This window comes from Rhinopithecus roxellana, chromosome 20 (genome assembly GCF_007565055.1).
Source record: "Rhinopithecus roxellana isolate Shanxi Qingling chromosome 20, ASM756505v1, whole genome shotgun sequence".
Lineage (NCBI taxonomy): Eukaryota > Metazoa > Chordata > Mammalia > Primates > Cercopithecidae > Rhinopithecus > Rhinopithecus roxellana.
The window spans coordinates 66,502,388-66,527,777 of NC_044568.1; the positions used below are offsets into that span (position 1 = coordinate 66,502,388).

A 25,390-nucleotide genomic window follows, 5' to 3' on the forward strand; every position below is an offset into this window, starting at 1 on the left:
AGCTCAAAAGAAAATACTGTAGGGCTGTGTTAACATTCATGTGGGCTAGAAACAAATGCAGCTCAGGACCAGATTTTTTAAACTGAGGATGAGAAAGATTGAAAAAGTAGATGGGAGAACAGGAAACACATGAAGAGTTATACACATGTGCGCTGAGAGAGGTGAGAACTGAGAAGGAGAATGAATTGGTGAGAAAAGCTTCATTAGACTGAGAGGCAAGCAGTGGCAGTATACCAAGGTCACTTCTAATTTAGACTATCTAATTGGCAAACAGGCTCCAAATGGCTATCATCTCACAGGGCTTGGAATTAATGAAGCCTGATTATTTTCATTACCTTCCTCTTAAGATACAGGCAAGGTGAGAGAGCTGGTACCCAGGTGGGTGTGACCATCCCCAGGCCAGTGGCCGCCCTAGAGCCCCAGATGACCAGCCTGTCCCAGAGACTCACAGACACACAGGCACACATGAGGCAAAGAGAGTCACAGACACTGATGGAAAAAAAATCACAAGGTTACAAACTATTGGTCTCAAAAGAGATACAGAGAAAAGTGCAGGCAACACAGGGCCAGGAACATGGAAGGGAAATCTGTGCAGGTAAAAAAATACGGAATAATTAAGAACTACCAAAGGGAGCGAAGACAAAGGGCTAGAGAATATGTTCCTAAGCTGCCCAGGAGCCAATCCCATCTCCACTGTGAGGTCATATTTTGTTAAATGATGAAAGAACAAAGAGAATTTCCCCATATCAGTGCTTCAGGATCCCAGTGGTATGTCCTGTCACTTAGAAAGATAGTGATCAATTAGAATAATTTAAGAGTATTGAAATGCATGGTAGGTGGTCTTTCCTATTTTCATCCAGGGGCCAGAAACACGGGCCCCATGCCTTCCACCCTCCTTTCCTGAAAGAATAGGAAAATAAGGGCACTGAGCAGCAGCTCCTACATCTCTTTCACCAATTTGAAATCTCAAGCTTCTTTGTAAATAGGTGAGAGTTCTTATGTGAAACTGACATTAGGGGCGGGCTGCCCAGCCAGTTGTGGAGGGGCCCTTGTCTCATCTCCCTTAAGCTTTATAGATTTCCTTTTCATATGACGTGTGCAGAGACACTCTTTGCAGCTCTGTTTCCAATAGGCCAAGAAGAATGAAGTACTGTGGGTGCGGTCTCCATAGTGGAGGGCCAGCACTGCAATTGTTCCTAGTGGAGAGTATTTCTCAAGCCCCCTCATCAGTAAGAAGGGGGCCCATGGAAGACATAGATATGAAATGCAGAGCATAAGCAAGCAGCTGTTACCATAGCAACAGACATATTAGACACTGCAGGTTCCTGAAAGCTGTCTGATAAGGTATTATTAAATGAAGCCTCCTCAAAACGCACTCCATTTACAACTGAACGGAAAGACGTGTAGAAAGTAATCTGTTTCCATTTATCAGGGTGGAATTTACTTTTAGTGGGACTGAACCGAACTCAAGCTAAATCCTGAGACTTTGGACCCAGACAGCAAAAAATATTTACCAGAATTTATAGCTGTAAATAGCCCGGACACACCCCCTGTCTGCCAGGAATCATCTGTTTGGGAGATTTTGCAAGCTTTTCCTATTCTGCAGCCAACGGCAACTAACTCAGTCAACCCATTTGGAAAGAAAGAAGATTGACTCCTCTTGCTGCTATTCATCCTAGCCACTCAGGGACAAAGCAGACATAACTTTCTTCTCCTGGAGGATGAATGACCATAGAACTGGCATTCCTTAACGATATGGTTTAGAAAATGGAGCCCTGATTAGAGGGGCATTTTTCATCATGCTGTTTTCAGTTTCCTGCTCCAGTTGGCCATGAACAAACAGATACATCATTAGAGAGCCTAACCAATACTTTCCCAGGGCCAATTTTCTAACAAAATGACAGTAAGATACCCTCCCATGACATGATTTTAACCATAGGTTCATTATAATCACTTCGTTTTAAAACAATTGCAAATTCCATTTTTACACCAAATTTTTCAGAGGACAGACACTGGCATCTGCTTTGATTCATCAGGGCAGAGCCCAAGATCATCAGTATTCTAGTCCTCAAACAGGATCTCGGATTCACCTTATGGTAGGCCCACAAATTCCCTCTAACGACCCTGGTTGCTCATGTTTTTCCTGCTGAACTAAAGGACTGAGATAGAAATGCATAGTTTGGCTCAATACAAACTATCCCCATGACTGGACAGACCAGTTCAATACTGACAGCCATGCCATACCGCCATCTTCCCATGCAAAGAGAAAACTCATCCTTGCATATACATCCTTCGGTAAAAAGTAAAATACTTACATGATTACATTTCTCATAACTTTCAACTTTATTCCTGAATCCATTAACTTTCTCTTGTTGCTAACAAATTGACTCCCTATTACCAGTGCATTTCCCACAATCTGCATACTTCTCAGAAATGTCTAGAAAACATTTCCATGGTCTGCTATGGAAAGATTAGGCACATAGGGGTTTCTATACAAGGTACCAAGCACAGCAGTGCTTTAGGGAGCAGTGTCTCCTACATAATTACATTGTCAGGGGTTCTAGAAGAGTTTTTATTGGCCAGTCCCATGGATATATCCTTATGCTCCCTGGCATTGTACACACAATTTTATATTTGCAAAATACTTGATGGAGGGTCAGTAACAGTGGTTATCAAACATTGGTGTGCAAAGAATAATCCAGTATGGCTGTTGTATAGCTTTCATGAGAGTCTCCATAAAGGTTAAGGATCACTGCTTCCAAAGGTGCTAGTTAATGGGTAACTTCCAGAAATATCTTAGGGATTGATACCCAAGCAAACACAGAAGTAATATCCTGCCCTTGAAGACTCTGTTGGTAAATGAAGATTCACAATGACCACCACACTTGCCACTTGAAATTTACCTTGCTATTGCTGTTATGAAAATATGACAAACAATGAATATTTGAAATATAAGTTATACTCTAGTCCCTAGAGATATATAAATGAAGTTTTTACTGTCTAATGTAAACCAGTCGTGCAGATTACTATAGCTCAGTCCCTAGACTAGATTTATATTAAAATAGCAAAAACAATCACCTAAGTAAAAGAAAAATGTAGGTCAGTATTGACAATGCTTCCCTCCCCACATCTCTTTCTGTTCCTTCAGGCTCCCATGGTTCTAGTCCATCAACTGGGAAGTACAATGAGGCCTGTTACTTCCAAGGCTGATGAGAAAGCTGAGGAAACCAGTAACACAGAAACCCACTGGTCCACAGAAGGAGGTTATCATTTACACAGAATCTTTACACAGTGTTTATCAGCTGATTTGAAAATACCCACAGAAAGTTAATTTATACTTGAAAGACCTCTGAAAGGCAACTCATGCTAGGTCACCTTTGAGCTTCCCATTGGCTGCTAAAGTTCTCTTGATGCATCATCAATTGTATGTTCTTCAGGACTAAACATCATTTACAACATTATTCATTAATTTTTGCAGAACCAAATGGAATAGGAAATGCCTAGAAGTGACATGTCTGTGACCTGCACATTATAATGTGCAGTTGTGAACAGACTACCTCTGGGAATCTTCACATGAAACAGCAATCAAATTAACTTCTTATTACTCCACTGCTAAAATAATGCTAAGAAAGAGGTGACAATAGTTCTCTTTGGTGGTTTTTCCTCTAATGATCAGGAAAGGGCTTTGGTGTTTTTTGTTTGTTTGTTTGTTTGTTTGTTTGAGACGGAGTCTTGGTCTGTCGCCCAGGTTAGAGTGCGGTGGTGCAATGTCAGCTCACCGCAACCTCTGCCTCCCGGGTTCAAGTGATTCTCCTGCCTCAGCCTCCTTAGTAGCTGGGATTTCAGGCACTCGCCACCATGCCTGGCTAATTTTTGTATTTTTAGTAGAGACAGGGTTTCGCCATGTTGGCCAGGCTGGTCTCGAACTCCTGACCTCAGGTGATGCGCCTGCCTCGGCCTCCCAAAGTGTTGGGATTACAAGTGTGAGCCCCCACGCCTGGCCAGGAAATGACTTTCATAACAGCACCAGCATAGTCAAAAGTAGGACATCACCATCACCGGCACTATTTTGAAAAGTTTTCATATTACAGTTAGATTTACATCTTTACACTAATTAGGCCATGTTTATAGTGGTCACTCAGGGGCATGCTTTCAAAATCTGCAGTTGTAGCAATATCATGTTCAAATGCAAAACCCACATTCACGAATCAGCAAATCCAGCTCAACATTTTCTTGCTGTGAAAATCAAAGTATCCACTGAGAAACTCCTCCATTACAGGGCTACCCCTAGAGTTGGAAATTGCGGGTTCAAATCTCAACTCTGCACCTTACAAATGGCATCAAGTCAATTCACATCTTTGAGCCTCAGCTTCCTTATCTGCTGATGGGAATGTGCCAAAAATTTTCTTTTTCTTTTTTTTAAAGAGATAGGGTCTCCCTCTGTTACCCAGGCTGGAGCGCAGTGGCCTGATCATAGCTCACTGCAACCTCAAACTCTTGGGCTCAAGTGATCCTCCCAACTCAGCCTCCCAAGTAGCTAGGATTACAGGTGCATGCACCACCATGCCTGGCAAATTTTAAAATATGTTTTGTAGAGACGGGGGTCTCATTATGTTACCTAGGCTGGTCTCAAACTCCTGGCCTCAAGCAATCCCCCCACCATGGCCTCCCAAAGAACTGGGATTAGCGGTGTGAGCTAGTGTGCCTGGCTCCCTTTTAAAACAAAAACAAAAACAGAATTTGTTATGAGGATGAAATGAGACACAATGAAGGCAAGAGCAATCTAGTCCATGACCTGCTCAGTAAAGGTTTAAAGAATTTGAATAATGATTTCTTCATATAAATGGTTAGCTAATCCATGCCTCTGTCCCCTGAGGGGAGAGAGGATGATAAGGGAGGTTGAGAAACATGTTCAGCACTTTGGGCTATGGTCATGCCAAGTCTAAGGCAGGAACAGTACAACAAAGGTCACAGAATGAGGACTGTTTTCTGACGTTTCCAACTCTATACTGGCTTTCTCGTCCAATAACACAGTAGCTTGCCCATGTTACTGCGTCACCTTTGACCCTGGAGAAAGACCATAGGGTGCTGCTTCTGGCTGCCTTACCGTCATAATGAGCTTCTCCACGCAGTCAGGTGCCACGCTGTGGAGGTGGGTGAGGTGCAGCTGGAGGTGGATCTTGTTGTTGAGCATGTCCTGGCACAGGGGGCAGCGAAGCATGGGTTGCACTGAGTGCTGCGTCATGGCATGCACCCGGAGCCGGTTGACGTCGGCATTACTGTACTTGCAGTAGGGACACTGGTACATCTGTGGGGAACACACCCACTGCTTTGAGCAACAGTGTATGCCCCCAAGTCCGCCCACCCAAAAGTTTGTTCCCTACCAATGTCTAAAACACCTCGCCTCCCCACCAGCAGAGTCCCTTCCAGCCTCACCTGCTCCGGTTTGATCTCCTCAGCTGTTTTTGGTCGCTTCGAAGAGAGGGGAGACTCTGAGCTACCTGGGAAGGAGATGCGTTTGGAGGTTGCAGGAGAATCTGTCAGCTCCTTCTCTGCTTGGCTGGACGATGCTAGAAGAGAAAGTAGAAGATGCAATACAGCAGCCAGACCAGGCCAGCTCCCAGAGGGTTTGTGTTGGGTGAAAATCAACATTCATTTATAGCACAGGATTTTCTTAAAACACCACAACTCAAGAAGGATGAACATCCGGACTGATTTATCAAGCATGTTGGAAAAGAAGCAAGTGTTTCTTTCTCCCCCATGAATTTCTGTCACTACTTTAACAACTGATTAGGAAAAGAAGGCAAAGAAATGGAATAAAAGGCTCTGGAGTTGGATTAAGCTAAATTCAGTCTGTTCTAACCTCCCTCAATCTAGACACAATCTGCTGGCTTGTGGGGGGCAGTAGGGCTGAGGGTGGGTGGGAAAGTCTCACCAGTTGCTTTGCCAACCTCAGTACCAGACATGCTGTGCTTCAGAAATCTAAGAAGAGATGTGCTCTCAACTCTGTTGTCCCTCCTCTTGGAATCACAACATGGTACAGCACCAGCAACATGAAAAATGTGATTTGAGAAAGGTTCACATGAATATCAGCACACCAAATATGTGGTGAAAAAAAATCAAGTTTGGATTCAGCAGTTTGCTTTTGGGGAAGAGTATAATTGAGGAGTGGAACTAGGCAGGGCCTGAATCCAAGATATAACCTAGCCAATGCTCCAGACCCAAGAGTTTATTCAGAGTGGGTGGGAATAGGGAAAGTTTCCTATCAGCTTGCCCAAACCATGCCTCCACGCCCCTCTTGCCTATACCACCAAAAAACCAAACACTAATTAAAGAGGAGCGGCCCATGAGGATTGAGTAGCACACAGCACGTAGAGAAGTGCTGGTGGAAGGAGTTCTCTGAAGGATGGAAAGGAAACATTTCTTTACCTTCTCTATTGTTAACCCTGATCAGTAAGCATTAGGCTAGGCTCAAGGTTTATAGTTAGGAAAAACCTGCTATCTGCTCCTCCTTCCAGTAGAGGCAAACACTTTGATAAGAAAACAGCCAGGCTGAGGGTTTATCCAGGATAAGCAAGGCTCCTCCAGTTGAAACACAGTGTGGTTGGATCTGATTGTTCCATAACCTGGTCAATATCTGAGTGTTGGCTCTTTCATTTGTTTTGAATGTGGGACTCCATTTTTCAGAATTTTGCTTAAAGCAGTAAGAAAAAAAAAGTCATAAAAGTGGTAGTGAGAAAATATACATACCCACTGCCCTCATGAAAAAATAATGTGACTCAGCATTCAGGTCACTGAATTAGAAAGCCCAACTTTTATTCCCCGTTAAACTGCTTTCTTTTTTACCCTGTCTAGTTATCTGTCATGTATTTCCATTTATGCTTGGGTTTGAAATTTGTTCTGATGTGGACACCAAGATGCTGTCATTACTTTAATAAACAATTTTAGAAAATCAATTTTATTCATTAAAATCATAAGGCCATAATATAATTTTGAAAAGAAAAATTTGCCAGATGCAGGAAATATATTCCAGGAAGTTGATGCTCTTCCCAGAATGCACATATTGTGACCTTTAACCCCAGTATCTTGGTAACCTGGTCTACGTAAGTTTGTAGGGCATCTATTATTTAAAAAGTACAAGGACAAGCATATTACACACAGATCCTCCTCCTCCCAACACACACATTCATAACAGTACTTTAATCTGTCTCGAATCGACTTCAAACCCATTTTGCTCTTAATGGGAGTTATTCATTTTCACTTGAAAGGTAATACATGACGGCTGGATGTTTAATGTGATGGACTGGCTGCCGATTAACTAGGTGCTGTAACATTCTACACCAGTTCCCCCATGGCCCACTTCCCATCTCCTGGCCCCGCTCAGACCTGATCCTACGGAACGTTGCGTTGCAGGTTTTAGACCTTGCAGTGCGATGGGCTGCTCCTGAACACGTCTACATTTGGAGTCTAATTAAGGTTTTCAGGAACTTAAGTTCCCTTGCCCCCAGACACCTCCTTAGTCTCCATCATTTTGATTTTTGCTTGGTGGTTATCTTCTACATATTAACTCTTCAAATGTATTCTCAAGATGGGATGGGTGAGGGCATCAAATAATACTTTCAGTGTTTATTCGTCACAGCCATTTCTTTACCTTCTCTACTGTGAACCCCAATCAGCAGGCATTAGGTTATGTTCAGGGTATATATAGTTAGGAAAAAGCTGCTGTCTGCTCCTCCTTCCAGTAGAGGCAAACTAAGACATAGATTCTATTCCATACACCCATCCCCATCTTTTTGTTACTCTGCCTGACTAAAAACAACACCTGTTTTACAGGACTGTGACTGCCTTGTAAATGCCCTCAACCTACCTGCCCCCCTACTATGGAATGAGTCAATTGTGCACTTGCTCAATAGTGTGGATGAATGGGCACCGAGGCTGAGACCACCCAACTCATCTCTCTCTCCCAGAGCTGAAAAGCAAACACAGTAACCCAGTGCAGCATTAGTTTCCTCATAGGACCAAAGAGTCCATCCTCTTCCTTGAATGCTGAACACATGATGAATTGTGGTGAGGTTGCAGAGGTGAGAATTCTGGTTTCAGAAGCCACTATTCTTTCCCCCTGCATGGAGAGGGGAACTTCTTTTTTTTTTCACACTCAAACTGCTCTGGAATTCTAAAGCTTCTTTTGTGAGCTTGAGCTAAGGACCCATTATAAAGTGTTTTAAAAAATAAAATCACCACTTGCTCACTCATTTCTCTTTCTTCCCAGTAATACAACAGCCCTGCTTTAATATGAAATGCTGCATCCACTGGTGCACAAACTTCAGGTTCATCTCCTTTCTATCTAGGACAATCTGCATCTTTATTAGATCAAATCTGTCTAGAAGTAGATATCAGCCACCTGCAGCTCACTGGCCCCTTCTCTAAAGATAAAGCAATGCCATTCTTGTAACAGATTCTATAAACATCCAGTTACAATCTCATTGTATTTCCCTGAGTGATGTGGGGATGGCTCCGGAGAGTTAACTATGGCTGACCCATGCCCCTCCCTTAATTGACCTCAGACATTAAAATGTCAATCCCTATCACGACATGGTACCAAAGTCGTTACAACATTTCTAACAGTTGTGCAAGTTCTGGTCAGGTGCTGTGGCTCACGCCTGTAATCCTAGCACTTTGGGAGGCTGAGGTGGGCAGATTACTTGAGCCCAAGGAGTTCAAGACTGGCTTGGGCAACATGGTGAAACGCCATCTCTACAAAAATTAGCCAGGCGTGGTGGTGGGTGCCTGTAGTCCTAGCTACTCAGGAGACTGAGGTGGGAGTATCAACTGAGCCTGGGAGCTTGAGGCTGTGGTGAGCCATGATTGTGCCACTGTACTCCAGCCTGGGTGACAGAATAAGACTGTCTAAAAAAAAAAAAAAAAAAAAAAAAAGTTTTGCAAGTTCTCCATCAACATGCTAGATGAGAGTGTATCACAGTCCACAGTCAGAGGTTCTCTCAAATTTCTTCTCTCTGAACAACTTCAAAAGGGCGAGAGTCTCAGAATCAATTTCTACGTTACTTCTGTCACTAGCATACATCATAGGCATAAGTAAATGAAGTTGATGAATACCAAGAGAGAAAGTACTGTGGTTTCCCACTTTGAAGGCTTTTCTAAACTTAAACTCTAGAAGACATGTCACAATATACAAAACACTCTTTTAAAAATCAATTACTGGTCACTTTAAGCCTACTATGATGTCACATAAGTGCAATGGAAATACATGCACTCCAGAGACAAGACATAGTTTAGACAATTGGTGCCTGGAACGTTTGGTTTATACTGGCAACAAAAAAACAAACAACTTGAAGCGTTAGTAACTGTAGTGGTTTGTACAATAATGACAAAATGATTTGGAAACAATCTAGATATCTTACAATAGGGCATGGTGTAAGTAAACAATGGTACAGCCATTCTACTGAGTATTAGAAGACATTAAAACTGATTGCTATGAAGCAATATGGAAAAATCATTGAGAATGCAAATCAGAAAAGAAGATAAAATGTGTGCTATATTATGTTGCAGCTATGTAAAAAGCAGGTATTAGAAAAAAAGACTAGAATGATCATTGTCTTTAGGTGATGACATCAAGGACCACTTTATAAGTTTTTCACAGTCATTTCATTTTTAATATTATAGTTATCATTTAAGTTCAACCGTCCATGAAAAAGTTGGTATTGGCTCTATACTGTGCAAAACATCAGATGGTATTTTTTACTTTGCTGGTAAAAGCAATTTCTCTCATTTTGGCAGCTATAAAATATGAAAATATGTGTTAAAGCTCAGAGAATCTTCCACAGGCAACATGTTGGGCTCCTGGGATTTCAAAGGGAATAAAAATGTGGTAAGGAATCATGCGACTGAATGCACTATAGGTGACAAACTCTATAAAGCTAGGAAAATGGGATATTGTGACAACGAAATGCTGGGTCAAACTCCTACTCAAACTTAACCAGATGTGCTCGCTATGGATTCCACGCCACACAGACTTTCTAGGGAGTGAGAAAGCACTTGCTCTGCTTGTTAGTGTTACGGTGGCCCTACCCAATGCGTGCTGACGAGGCACAGGAAAGACTAGCATGTCCCTGTTATGGAGTTCAAAAATTCAAAAGTTGGCTTTCTGGGCCAACAGCCACCATTTCTCCTCATACTGTGATGAGTTGGCCAACTAAAACTCACAAAGACAAATACTGAGAGAGACAAACCTGTTCATGATTGTCTATTTTATCCTCTTGGGCTCCTCTGCATTCTAGGCAAAAGTATTTCATTTGCAAAGGGAAGCACAGTTGTCAATACATGGCTCCCTTAGGGGGAAAATCATTTATGCATGGAGACACCAACTTCCAGATATCCTTTGATTTTATCATATTTGTTTTAGAAGTATTTAACCTGTAAAAATAATTACTTCAAAAGTTACCCTTCTACTCATGCTAGTTAGAGGGAATAGGGAAGAGAGCTGATAAGCATTCATGCAAAGTTTTGTTTGAAATTTGCAAGAAATAGTTTTATTATATCATAAGCATATAGAACAATTAAAATATGGCTAGCAAAACTTCATGTAGGAAGTGACTGACTTTAAGGAACAGTATCACTTAGAAAGCTTATAAAGTGGCCAAAGACGGTAGAAGCACAGCCTTTCAACATTCACAGTCCCTTATAACTTTACCTGATAAAACCATTCTTGCTAGAACAAATTCTCATGTGATCCCAATCTTTGCTAACAAATTCGACATCCGAATCACTAAAATTCTGGCCATAGAAAACTTAAGAGTTGTGCTTGTAATCCTAGTGGACTTAATGCCAACACAGGCTTCATTTCTCATCTAGTAACTCTGTACAACTCTGAAGCCAAGGAAGGCGCGGAGCTGCTGCTTCATCAAAGATAAACCTGAAGAAAAATTGGAAATGAAATAAATATGGAACTTTAAGGTCCCTCATTTTCAAGATATCCACTTGCCCTCCAAGAAAACCAACATACTGGCAGCATTAGTTTCTGTTTTCCTGAGAAAAATTCATCTTCTCATCACTCAACACACCAGTGAGCTGTTGGCATGGTGGGCATCCTATGATGCAGACCAATAACCCTCTGGCCAGAGGCCTCCCTCCCTTGTTGAGATCCTGGGTAGGCATTGAGGTGTCCACATTACTGGGAAGTTTCTTTTGCATCTCTTCATGGTGGAGTGACTCTTGGAGGTGGTAATCACCAAAGTGCTGATCCTCTTCCTTTCTGGGGTCCCAAGGTGAGCCCACTGAGGGCCTGGGATGCTGCCTGACACTTGAACCTTGTGAAGAATCCAAAGGCAGCCACCACCCCCACCTCTCAACCATCAGACTCTTAGCTAAAAAGTATCACTGACAGCCCCTCCATCTAAACTTCCATCTCCCAAACCAGCAACATAATGGAGGAACCAATTAAATGATTATTAATTCATGCTACTTTCCGTAAGCCAGAGGTTCTCATCGCCTTGCATTCCGTAAACCAGCTTGCCACCTGCCCCAGAAATTTACGGCAATCTTTTCTCTATCTCCGTTGACTAGCGAAAAAATAAATTCACACAACTCCATACTCAATGTCTGAGTTGGGATAACTATTCCAACACACGAGACATAGATGTATCACGAGATCTGAAAATGGTCCTTCAGCTCATAATTAAATGGAAGGTGCAATGTGTGTTTCCCATAGCTCCTCTCTCTCAGCTTCTCATACCTCATGCTCCCTCTAGACCAGCACAAATATAATGTTTCCAGAGGGTCATCTGTGCTTCTGGATTTTGTGATCTTCTGACTTTCACTGAAAGTAGAATTACTCTTAGCATTTGCTTGCAATTCCTTCCCCAGAGGACAGGCTGGGCTTTCTTACTCAAATCTCCTGTGGAGCTACTGCACTTGATAAGTGGCCAAAGATCTGGCTAAATTTTCTTCCTCCCCTAGTAGAGAGAACAACAGTTCCTTTAAAGAATCTGCTTTCCTGCCAGCTTGGTCTTTAAACATGCATGGTCTCATTCTGCCTCCAACCAAGCACTTAGAGATGTTTCAAAGAGGAACAGGGGTAGAGGGGAAGAGGATTTGTGTGAAGCAGATGCATGCACATGTCCACTCAGCAGGGGGCAGTCTTCATGCCACAGCTAAAAAGGAGCTGAGGCTTCTCTCTTCCCTATCCAAAGGAGCAGAATCTGTCTCAACATCCAACCTGGTGAAGTTAAGAACCTTCTATTCAAAACAAAGTCTTATTCTCAGGAAATGCAAGCTATCTTGCCCCCATATATCCCTAGAAAACACCTACCCCCAAAAGCAGAATATGCCTACACAGGTATGGCAAGACACAGAAGTTCCATCAACTTCACAGACCTTTTGTTTCTAAAAAGGATTTCAAAGAAAATTTGATTTATACTACACATAGTTATAAGAGTTACTCAGGGAAAGGCTAATTATTTTTCTTCTCCAACTTAAATATGAACAAAATAGGTCAGCACTTTAAAAATCCAGCAGCTCTTAGGTGTTGTTATGATTTTACTTTTTGTTTGGAAATAATTATAGCTTCACAGGAAGTCACAAGAACAGCATAGAAAGAGCCCATGTATACTTCACCCAGGTGTTACTTATTAAGCAGTTTAGATAAAGATTTCCAGGTCTTCAATCACTCTTCATCGTGACCCTGCCTCTCTGGCTCCCTCCCTCTCTCTCTCCCCAACCCCCAGTGTTGCTTACATCTGCCAAAACTTAGGGCCCTATGCTTGTCATACACCTTCCCTGTCCGTTAGGAAAGTTCCATGTCTCCCTAACCCAGCAAGGGCTCAGGACCTCCTGTCTAGTTAAGAAGCAGATCTCAAAACCTCACGCTTGTCACTGAGATCGCAGCCTTGAGGTTCAGCAAATGCCACAGTGTGTCAGACTCCCAGGCAGGGTTCATTAAAACACAGATCACACCCCCTGTCCTAAGGTTCTAATTCAGTAGGTCTGGGTCAGATAGTTTGCATTTCCAGTAAGTTCCCAGGTAATGCTGATGGTCCGGGGACCACACTTTGAGAAGAGCGGTCAGAGCCAAGGCTTTGTGTAATAGGTAGGAACCACGCTGCTTTGGGGTCTAACTAGAATTAAATGAGAGGGCCCAGCAAGCATGGGCCAATCTGTAAGTCCACTTTAAATGACTCTGATGACATGATACTCTCATCTAAACTCAGGGATGATAGCCAGGTCCGGTCTCATAGCCTAGATGTTTTAAAATACCCTCAGGCCACCTGTTTACTCTAAAATAAATGCAGACACCTTCAAAACCAGAAATTCAGAAGGAATAAGCTCCACGTGTTCTGTTAGCAGCGTAATCCAGAAAAAGGACAGACTCCCTTGTTTACAGAAATCTCTTTATTTCCACATGTCCTATCCTGGAGAGCCTCTGTGAAAAGAGCACAGATACCTGTGGGCTCCTTCCACCTTGCAGAAAAAGGAAGCATCTTTTTAGTGCTGGCTTCCCTAGGCCAGGCACCTGCGGGCCTCAGCAGCTGAAGGCCCTCTTTGCTTCAGCCCTGGAAGGACGCACAGATCTATGCTAGCCCCCATTTGCACAAGTCAGCAATCTGGGAGTGGGGGTTCAGGCACCATTCTGTGGGGCCTCTGCTTTCTCTGCAGGAAGCAGCCTCTCTAGCAGGCTCTGGAAGCCTCAAGGTGGGATGGTGGGCACACACTGACCCGTGGGTGCTCTGTGTATTTGGGGAGAAAAACAGTGCTGAGCCCTACATCAGAGACATCAATCTGTTGCACTAATTCCTTGCTGAAATATGCATAAGGCTGCTTAACCACACTGATCTGAGTTCCCAAAAGGCCATTTCACATTTCAGTTTCAAGACACCTTGCTCCCTCTGTGTCAGGTTTGCAAATGAATCACCAGTCGAAACAGAGCCACCACCTGGTTTAGACCAACATCAGCTGTTGGTCTGTTTAATAAATTATAGGCATTGGACTGCCACCGTGAGCCTGGCTCATGCCAGGATTCTGGAGGCCTGCTAAATATTCCTGATTTTGACTTTGACCTGATTCCTGACTTTGAGGTACTGAGTTGACCTGCCTGTCTTTGGCCTCTTGTTGGTTCCCTCAAAATATGCTGTCTTCCCCTGGCATGGCTTCCTACAGCTATGGCCATGGTATCTTGTGAGGACGGGTGGCCACAATCCAGGGACACACTAGGGGGTCTGCACTTATCACGCTTCCCTGTGGCTTTATTACAGGACTGTGAAGACAACCAGAGTGGGAAGGAACCTCAGAGACCTTTGGACCAACAAAGGAAAAAGCCCAGAGGTGCAGGACATAGATCAAAACTAGTGGCATGCGAATCATTCTGGGATCGGGCCAAAGTTAATTAACAGAGGCCCATTCAGTCTCTACTGAGTCAAACACTAATTAGGTTAGTTAGGGTCTCCGAGCCCCAACACAGTCTAGACTCTGAGAGACTGCAATATAGCAATATTCTTCTAGTTTCTTCTCCATTCCAAATCTGTCTTCCTAAAATACTAAATTTTATTAGTGAAAGTGAACTTGTGAACATAAACAGATAAAATATGGGTGTGTGTCCAGAATGGTGACAAATACAGAGAACTGCTGAATGTAACTTATCAGAACCTTACAAACTGGTCTTCCCTCGTGATCCACCTAGGGTTTCTTTTTGCTAGTCCAGGTTCCACAGGAAAGTGTGAGAACTTGTACTTAGGGAAGAAGGACGTTACTCAGGTTCCTGCAAGGGTGGGAAATGGGAATGATTCTCCACTTTCCCCTCCAGATTTAAGCACTACAAAGACTGTCAACATCTTCTCTTTGTATTTTGTACAGTACAGAGAGATAGACACCCTACACTGAGTAATGTTTATATTTAATATCAGTGCTGCTTTCCATCTCCATTGAGTTCCCACATTCAGCTCACTCACAGTACTCCAAAGGCCTAGAATAAGTGACCTGTGTGAAGGTGCGGGGAGGTGGTTCTGGAGCACCTTCAGGGACTCCTCAGGAACTGATATTTTTTCACTTGTTTGCCTAAGGCCAAGTTCTCTTCACCCGAAGGCATCAGTCAGCCCCTCTTGCTAGGTAATAAAGCACAGTGCTTTGTAGCACTGGTCACAGTTGGTTCAGATCCTGACTGTGTAACCTCAAGCATCCTATCTGACTACACTGAACTTTCTGTTTCCTCATCTGTCAGTGGGGTAACACTGACTACACACGGTTTCTGTGCCGCTAGCCAGAGATCAGGCATATGACGCCTACCACAGAGTCTGGCACATGGTGAAAGTGCAAACATTTGTTGCTATGGTTTCTTTTTTGGAAGGATTGGAAAATAATACTGGTGGGGCTATAAAACCATAGAACGAGGGGAGAAACTTGTTTATTTTTGCTTTTTTACAGGCTTTCCAGTGAAGACCGGAAAGCCTGCTAGACAAATTCTAAAAGCTATAACACTGAAACTTGGTTTTTAGGACAAGCAAAGGCACCCTAAATTTGTCTTTTCTGTATACCAGGATGAGACAGCCCTATTAACCCACGGATTTAATGTCTACAAAGCAGAAAGTAGAATAACTTGGACTTGAAGGTACTTATGTCATGCTATTTTACCAATTGATTGTTAATGAAACATCTGAACAGTATTAAGCACTTGCTAGGTGCTAGGGATTACAAAAATCAATGGTTGCCACACAGCTCCTGACCATAAACAGCTGACAACTCTATCTGACAAGAGAAGCACAGAGCTTAAGTTCTCCTCCTCCAACCTTCCTGTAAGTAGAGAAAGTGATAATGTTACATGTTCTTTGGCTTTATAATGTAGGAAATGTATCTGACTCAGAAGGCAAATTGGGGTTTGAGTGCAACTCTGACACCCAAAAGTTCCCAATCTCTGAGCCTTACTTAGTTCTCGAGGCTGCAAAACGAAGGTAACATTGGACCCAAGAAGAATATGAGAACCTAATGAACATGCTCTAATATCCTCCACGGAAAGGCACAATGGTAATTTTTTTTTAACAATCATGATTATAATAACAGAGGTACTTTCTCATTGGCACAAAAATTAAAGCCAGAACAAAGCAGGCAAGATTAACATGGCCACTCTGCAAGAACAATATGCAAATCTATAAGGTATTTTCTATAGTGATGAACAATGATTTGCTCCTTAATCTACATTTTCACTGCCCTTTATCTATACCTTGATGATAGTTCTCATTATACTGTGTCATAATTATGTGATTACATATGACTACACTTCTAGAAAGTGAGTTCCTTTTTTCTTTTTTGCATGTCCTGTACCTGCCTTAGATATATCTGTGCAAGAACATATTTGTTCAACTGATGTAGTTCCTATCTCTCTTATGACTTACAATATAAATTCTCGAAGCCAAGACCTTTGAATTAACTGGAATTCGGGCAAGTCCAGATATACACCACAGCCTGTATCTATTTTGGCTTCCCAACATAAAAATAGTTCATGGTTTGTTTTCAATTGTGAGACAGAATTCCGCCTGCAGTGACTTTAAGCAGCCAAGTATACTGGAAGTGGCCTGGAAAAAAAAAAACAGTGGGGAGTGAGAGAAGGGGGGACAAGCTGACTCTGAAAAAGCTGACACAGTCACACAATTCCCATCTATGTGGGAAAACATAAAACCAAAAACGGTTTCCATTGGCAGGACCGTGAACCACAAAGGGGCCACGCACAGTGGGCTCCCAGCATTCCCTCACATGCACCCGACTGCAAAGACAAATTTACTTTTGGGTGCGGTGGAGAAATGAAACCAAGTACTGGAAAGATACAGAGTTAGGCCAAAATGATTTCTGTAGAGGTGTGGTGGTGGTGAATGGCCTGGTTTCTAGTCAACAACAGGGTTGGGATATGGGCGGCCACTCAAAGGCATCCATGTGAGTCTCCAAGGACGCCTCTGTTGATGTCCTCATCACACTGGCTCTGACACCACAGTGAGTCTGTCCCAAGAACAAAGAAGTAGGTAAGGGCATATGGTGCTCTGACACCCCATCAAGAAAAGTAGGCTTGGTGCTGCCTGACCTCCATCGAGAAAGCCTTGAACCTTTTATCCAGGGTATATTAACTAGCCACAGACAAGGGAAATCTTGGAAAGTTATCAGCATTCCAACTTTAGGAATTAATACGCTCCAAGATTCTATACTACTTTACAACTCTCCCTCCCCCAGTCATATTTTATGGAGCTCCAGATTGTTAAGAACCCATTTGGTCCAACCTGCCACTTAACAGATTTGGAAAGTGAGGTCCAGAGACCTGAGGTCACAAAGGTAGTCTTAGTGGCAGAATTAGGCCTTGAACCCAGGGCTTCTGACTCCTGCGAGTCCTGTGTTTTTCCTAACACATGTTTCCTCTCAGCACATACCTTCTTTTGTCTTTAGAGACTCAATTTGGAAAAAAAAAAAAAGTATTTTTTCAGCCTCTTTCCATTCTTTGTCACAGATTATATTTCAGGCACTAAGTTCCCCATACAAAGGCATCTCTATTTATACAAAGCTGTAAACAACAGGGAAAATAGGGGGAGGGCTGGTAATAGATTTGCACCAAGATGTGCCTGACCTGCTTTTTTTCAACCTTAGTAATTAGAAAGGCAGCAGGTCTGAAGGAATTATTCATATGCGGCAGGAGCCATACACTATACATTTATGTTAAACATGTCAAATCCGATTGAAATCATGCCTGCCAGCACCATATTCCATAAACATTCTTTTCCCTAACAGTCACCCAGACCTCACCAGCCCATTAATACTTCCTTTAATAGCAATCTTCCATAGATTCAAATAAGGGATGCTCCACTACACTAATTGCTGTGTTAGGTGAGCATCATAGATTTAAAAAAATTAATAAAGTAAAATCCCTTCAGGCCAATCCTTTAGAAAAATGAAAACACTCAAACTACCATTCTAACTCAAAAATTTACAAAAATATAAACATGAATGTCAGGGATTTCTGAAGCACTGCTGTGGTGTCATTTCAAGTTGAGCTATTTCCCTGCTTCCCCTCCAACCCCCATTTTTTAAAAGCACCAATACCCTCTGGTCATCTTGTCCCAAATTACCTTAACTAGACTCAGCTTGGTGCTCTGTGGCTGGAAACCATGACGACTACAGGAATTAAATAACCATCTTGCTATGATTCTTTGCCAAGAGTTCAATTTTTCCCCTAATTATTGGTGATAAAGCATCACATTAATTGTATATCGCTTAACTTACTGCAATTAATGATTAATTGGATAATCACTGCATTAATCATTGCTCAGTTGATGACACGAGGGGCTCTTCATTCGAGAATACACACATTCAAATCTATTCCAGTAAAAGGGAACAAGGGTCATTTTCATGTTTCAAAAGAGAAAACCACAAAGTTGGACAGTGGCAATGGCTGTGCATTAGGGAAGAGAACAAAGAACTTTCCTATACCCTTCATTGGCCCACAGGAGCTCATCCCACTTTCCTGGACAAGATGTGCCCCAAGGGCCTGTACATGTGCTACCACTCACCATCTTGGAACTCTCAGGTGGTTGGGACTAGTGGATATCCCTTGTCCATGTTTCACAGAGGATGTACCTGAGCCGAAAGAGGCCAAGTGCCTCAACCAAGGTCATACGCTGGCTGGTGGACTTCCTGACTCCAAATCTAGAGTCTTTCCACATCACCATCCTGCTTTCAGACTGAGCACAACACCAACTCCTTACAAGATATATATCCATGGTTGATAATCCAGTTCATTTTGAACATCCTGGAGGTTGTCGTGTTACTATAATCACTGTACAATGTCAGGAGACTGCTGCTCCTTATACTCAGACATAGATGAAAACTAGATGAAATGATCAAACTGAAAATGATCCTTCTCTGAGAGATGGTATATTGGTAAGAGCTTGGGCTCTGTCCTAAATTAGAATAAGTGGAAAAGCCAGTGTGTAAATCTGCACCTGTCTGTATACCTTTCGGCAACTTGCTAGAGTTTCTAACCTTCCTTTTTTTCACATCATGGCACACACAAAATGATGGCAAATTGGGATAAACAGATGAAGCAGGACCTGTGTACCTGTGAGCAATTCATGGCATGCCTGCTGGGAAGGACAGGTGTGAAGCTCTAGAATGGTGCCTGGCACAGGGTTAGAGCTTTATGCAACCTTTATAATTACCGGAAAGTTGCTATATCTATGATGCATTCTTTCAGGGTTAGTTTTGTTCCTTTTGGGTATCCATAAGCTGCACGTGTGGCTCTTTAAATTTAAATTGATTAAAATTAAATACAATTTAAAGTTCAGTTCCTCAGTGGTACTACCCACACTTTACAGGCTCAATAGCCATATGTGGCAAGTGACTATTGTATTGTTCAGGTCAGATGCAGAACATTTCTATCCATACTGAAAGTTCCATTCGACAGCACTGGTCTATAGTAATATTGCTCTGACAACTATAGGCGTTCCTGAAATCCCCAGAAGAGTGTTAGATTCCCTGAAGGCAGGCCCTATAATCTCACTAAATTTGTGATCAGTGGAACTCTGCCCAGTGCCTTGAATGGGGTAGGGACCCAGCCATTGATCGTAGAACTGACCCAACCTTGGTTCAGATCACTATCATGCTTGCTGTGCTGCCACCCAGGGTAAAAGACCTGACATCTGAATAAAAGAATCCCAAAGAGGGACACCCAAAAAGGAAACCAGGAGGCCCACTCCAAATGTAGAAATAAATAGCTGAAAGTGTTCAGTAAAGATTACCCATTCCTGCACATACCCCAAAACTACAAAATCAATATCTGAGAAAATGCCAATTATCCAGGCCCATTTGAAATATTATTAATCTGCATCATGAACAGCCACTAATCAACATAACAAATTGTGAAATCACTATTTATTTACTTGCCAGGAGGAAGCATTCCCCATCACATGTAATCAGATAGGAACAGCTCAATTTAGGGAGAGAACAGAACAAATGTAGATTTTTAAAAAATATATAAAATACTAAGAATCCAGAAGAAAGCTCAGAAGAGGTTGCTGGCACCTATATCGATTCCAAGATCAAACCGGCCCAAGTACCTTAATAAAGCCTGTCATTACACACTCAGATACTATAGACAAAATTATGCTTCGGGTCAAAAGAGGATCATCTGCAGGAGTAGGGAAAGAATTTTCCCTTCTCTCTTTACTACTGTGCAGCTGGCAAGGTGCTCCTCTGAGTTATTCATTCAATCACTCATTCATCCATTTTCTTTTGGAAGTAAAGATTAAGTAGGTCTGTTGCTTGAATGAATGCATGAGAAACGGGAACCTTATTAAGAACATTCATTTTTTATGGTGCTTGTTTTACGTCTTTTAGTAGTCTCCTGACTGCCTAGCATGTCCACTAGTGCTGTGAAGACACACTCCCACTGAATCAGAAACACTCTGAATAAGATTTAATTGAACTGCTCTCAACAAAGCCTGCCCTAAACTGGTTGGAAGGATTAGAGAAGCACATATAGAGTGACTATCATAGGGCAGCACATACAGTAGGGGCTTTGCAAATGGTGGCTCCTGTTTATTATTTCTGTAGTGCCTTAGCACACAAAATGCAGAAAACATATGCACCAAACATCATTCGCACAATCCCACTAAATCCTTGTATGTTGCTCCTCCCTCAGCTCAAAATTCCCAGGAGCCACATGCTGCCTTGCAACAGAGGACCCAAAGAGAAACTGCTACCAGTTTTCCTCATCTTATATATCACTAAACCATTAAACAAACAAACAACTTACATAGAGCTTACAACATGCCAAGCACTGTTCTGAGCTTCCCGTAGTCAAATAATCCTCACAGCAATCCTAAAGAAATAGGTACCATTTTTAATCCTCATCTCATCTGAGGAAACTGAGGCACAGAAAGGTCAAGGTACCTTGAGTGTGGTCACACAGCTAATGAGTGGCAGAGTCAGGATTAGAAATCAAGCACCCAAATCGTGACAACAAAGGACAGATGGCCCAGAAGGTCACCCAGTCTTCAAACTGTGTTTGTGAAATCCTTTTCCCCAGCTCACCTGGTGATCTGTTTAACTGCCATCTGAGCCATTTGTTTTGCTCTCATTCAACGTTGAGGCAAAACCGGGATCAGGGTCCAGGCAAAGCCCCACAGGAGGATACGTCCCCCACTACATTTAGGGCCTTCCTTTGAGCACAGATGGTCATCCTCTATTTCTCGGTCCTACCTTACACATCCTCCTAGGGTGTTTGGCCATAACCCTCACTGTTTTCTGGAGTTCAGGCTTCTGGACACCACACAGGCCAGTCTGAAGGGGAACGCTAAGCACGGTGGACAGTAGAGTCCAGCCGGTGTGCCATCCATTCATTCGGCTGCAGTATGGCCCTGTCTGTGTCTCCCAGGAAACACTGAACAGTAGTGCATCGCCCGCCCTGCGTATCCCTCCCGATATTTGGGAACTATTGTACTACCTCTCTAATTTCTCTTTTCTAGGCTGAATGACCCATTTCTTCAGCCTCTTCTCAAAGGCAATATTTCTCAGCCCTTCAGTCATTTTCATTGCTCTCTTCTGGCCTCTCTCCAAGATTCTGTATCTTGTTTAAATACTGAAGGCCAACACTGAATATGATTTAAGAACAGTCATGCCTGGAAAAGTAACAAAGGCCCAATGAATATGGGCTCTAGAAAGTAAATATTTTCTCAAAAACAAAAGTATTGTAATATTAATCATGGTAGTAAGAATTAGGTTGATCAAATAAAATCATTTTTGTTGCCTGTCACATCATTTCCTCTTATTATTTTCTAAAAGATTTAACTGTCCCCTAAGTCTTCTCTGAAGTGACTTTGCTCCTCCTCAGAAACCCTAAGCTTTTTTAGTCTCAGCTCTTTTTCCCCTCAATATAGAAATCTTATCATCTTGAGAAATGGCCGTTCTCCTTCTCTCAACACCAGTTTTTCCAGAAATAGCACTTTCTGCCTTAGCTTCTTCAATGTCTTCTGCTTTGGGTAAGATGTCCCCCTTCCTGGCTGCACTGCTTGTCTCCCCTTTGGGTGGATTTCAGCATGTGAGTGCTCACGCTGGGGGAGGGGGAGGACAGGAAGAATATCCAGGGCAGGCACCACCTGTGCAGGGCCCTGCCCAGGCCCCCAAATGCAGGACAAAGATCACCCTTCACTGCTGAAGGTGATCTAACTCCCTTAGAATTTTTTTTTTTTTTTTTTTTTTGGTCATGCAGATCTAAGGATCTAACTCCCTTAGAATTTTTTTTTTTTTTTTGGTCATGCAGGTTGGAGTGCTATGGCATGATCTTAGCTCACTGTAGCCTCGACCTCCCTGGCTCAAGCACTCCTCCCACCTCAGGCCCCCAAGCAGCTGGTACTACAAGCATGCGACACAATGTCTGGCTAATTTTTTGTAGACATAGTGTCTCACTTTGTTGAGCAGGCTGGTCTCAAAACTTCTGAGCTTAAGCAATCTGCCGACCTCAGCCTCCCAAAGGGCTGGGATTACAGGTGTGAGGGTGTGAGCCATTATGCTCAGCTGAGAATCTTCCCCCCCTCCCCCCCACCCCCCGAGATAGAGTCTCACTCTGTCACCTAGGATGGAGTGCAGTGGCTGGCATCATCAGGGCTCACCGCAGCCTCAACCTCCAGTTGAGGGTTCAAGTGGTTCTCCCACCTCAGCCCCCTGAGTAACTGGGACTACAGGTATGTGCCACCACACCCAGCAAATTTTTTTTTTTTTTTTTTTTTTTGAATTTTAGTAGAGACAGGGACTCGCTATGTTGCCCAGGCAGGTCTTGAATTCCTGGCCGCAAGTGATCCTCCCACCTCAGCCTCCCAAAGTATTGAGATTACAGGCATGAGCCCCTGTGCCTGACCCTTAGAGAATGTTGAGGCTAAGAATCAGGGGTGACCCTGATCAAGTTCCACATAACAAATCCCTCCACTGGCCTTGAGAGCAGGTGGGACCAGCGACTGGACCTTCAATAGAGGAAGAATGACATCAAGGGCATTTTGGTGAAGAGCTACCAAAGAGAGGTGACCAAAACTGAGATGCCCTTGCACAGAGCTTGGCACTTACCTGGATACTCAATAAATAAGTTGGCTTTGGTGCCACTTAAAAAGCTTAACCATTAAAACATATATATAGTATAATAAAGGAGAATAAAGATGAGTGCTCAAAAAAGCAAAATGAAATCCCCCTCCCACATGCCCAAAGCCAACAGAGTTTTTCTGGGCAGACTAAGGATGTGTCTGCTCCCTGACTTGTTAGCTCCATTCTTCCAGGGAAGGAAAGATTAGAAGGTTCGAGGGCAGCCACGCACACTACCTGCCCACTTGCCCTGGTCTTTCTCGCCTCCACCCTCTTGCTCCTTAGCAAGCTCCTCTGGATCAGCAGCTGTTTCATTGGGTCCTTCAACATCTTCAATGGCTTCTTCTGAAACAGAAGAAAAACATGTCAAGGGTTAAATATAAAAAGAAGATGAAGGACTTTTGGCCCCTATTGCAAAGAACTGCCAACCACAAAACAGACACCAATGACTCGTCCCCCTTCTCTTTCCAGAGGCCCCTGAGAGGCTGACTGTGCTAAGGATATACCAAGGTCTGGGTAAGCAGTGGGGACTTTCCTTCTGGGTAAACAGCTGGTATGAGGCTGTGACTTGCCCCAGACATGTGGCCATTAGGTATTTCCAGATAGATTCTGAATGCTTCACTTGACTAGTTCTAACTAAAAAACCAATCCTGGCTGAAGCAGTAGCTCCACCTGAATCCCTGAAGTTGCATGCAAGTGTTTTACACTTGAAAATGCAAAACGTGGCCACCTGTTCACTTCATGCCTAGCTCCATTCCCAGAGCCTCCCAATGCCGGTCTAGGCATTGGCCTAGACCACCCCCAGTCACTGACCCCTCACAGGGCTCACAGTGCCCATGTGTGTGCCAGAGGGTGTGGGAGTTGTTGGAAGTCATTCAGGTTGTGAAGAGTCATAGAATATCAGTGATAGGAGTTCATCAGTTTGAGGAGTTCCAAAAACCAAATGGCATCTCGTGAGCATGCCAGGAGGCAGTGGTGGGAAGTGAGATTTGTAGAGTAAAGGATAAAAATTTGTAACAGAGTCACACACTTTCTTTTTGAAGCAATTCCGTCCTTCACTCACTACGGGTTTAAAACTAATGCAGGAAATGTCTCTCCAGTTCAGTATACAGTGCTACAGTGAAGGCAGAATGATGGCTGCCAATGCTAGGTTGCTTATGAAGTGAAATGTCATTCGGCCAAGTGGGGAAGAAGAGAATAAGATACTCTAGATACTGAGGGAAAGAAGGGGAGACACTTCTCTCTTGCTTTCCTGGCCCTCTGAGTCACATTATCCAGAGCATGCATTCAGTAAGACTGGGCTAAGGGAATGAATAAAGTGGACAAACCAAGGTGAAATAATTTTAATAAAGATGAAATTATTAGGAGGCTATGAAGAGGACATTTTCTCAGGTGCACAGGCATGAGGGCAAGGATGCCCACATCTGTCAGTAGACCAGACCCCAGCAAGGAAGTACTGGGTCTGGCTTAAGAACACTGGATCAGGCCTCTGTTCAGCACCGCCAGAGGTCTCTCCAACCCCAGTTCTACTTTTAAGTATTTTAAAGTATCATGCCTTCTGACCCTCTAGAAAACAGCCTCTACCCCGATGCTACTTTTCAGTTTTTCAAAGTATCATGCCTTCTGACTGTCTAGAAAACAGCCTCTAAATGTATCTCATGAAGAAAGTAATAGGAGTACAAAGTAAATTGCTCTTAAAGAGTTTCTAAAACACTGAGGAAGAAGGTGTCTATTTAGAATCAGATTGTCTTGACTCAGAGACGACAGAGGTCCAAGGTCTGGAAAACTGAACTAGTGTCACAGACGTTCTTTCTTCCTTACCACCAAGAGGGAGCTTATGAGGCAGTCACTGGGAACCCAGGTGAAATACGGTACTGCTTATTTTCATCTCCAACTCATATTCCACATATAATTTCTATGTCTCCTTCTTTGTCTCACTGCACAATAAAGTCAACATCAGGTTTCCCTACCCTACCCTTAGTTCAAACAGAAAAATTAGGCAACCACAGCTTGAAGTCAATCAGTTACAGAGCCCCACATTTTGACACCATACATCATTTAGCAGAGAAAACATGTATAGGTGTCAGTAGAGTAATAACAAATTACACAGCATGACACAGGAACTATCTTCATTATGTTCAGGTGGGATGTTCCGAGCACATTTTTAGGCTTTCAATAAAATTGTTCAACACTATAATAAAATTCATCTTTGAATGGTGATACCAGCATTCGGTCTATGAATATTATTACATTAGGTCTACCCAGATGAGCTAGGTCTCTTAAA

At 42.9% G+C, this 25,390-nt stretch overlaps 1 protein-coding gene and 1 non-coding gene across 3 annotated transcripts in view; both read right to left on the reverse strand.

Moving 5' to 3' along the window:
* The window catches only part of ZFHX3 (zinc finger homeobox 3), a 261,276-nt gene that overhangs the window by 22,541 nt on the left and 213,345 nt on the right, over nt 1-25,390 (reverse strand). For both annotated transcript variants that reach the window (XM_010355429.2, XM_030925334.1), the window contains 3 exons: nt 23,344-23,451; nt 5,437-5,570; nt 5,108-5,308 (listed from right to left, as the gene is read on the reverse strand). In XM_010355429.2, coding sequence (XP_010353731.2) covers nt 5,108-5,308; nt 5,437-5,570; nt 23,344-23,451 — 443 coding nt within the window. The remainder of the gene's footprint in view (nt 1-5,107; nt 5,309-5,436; nt 5,571-23,343; nt 23,452-25,390) is intronic.
* Nucleotides 15,426-15,485, reverse strand: LOC115895330. The gene has a single exon (XR_004055537.1). It is a non-coding gene; the product is annotated as a U7 small nuclear RNA (small nuclear RNA).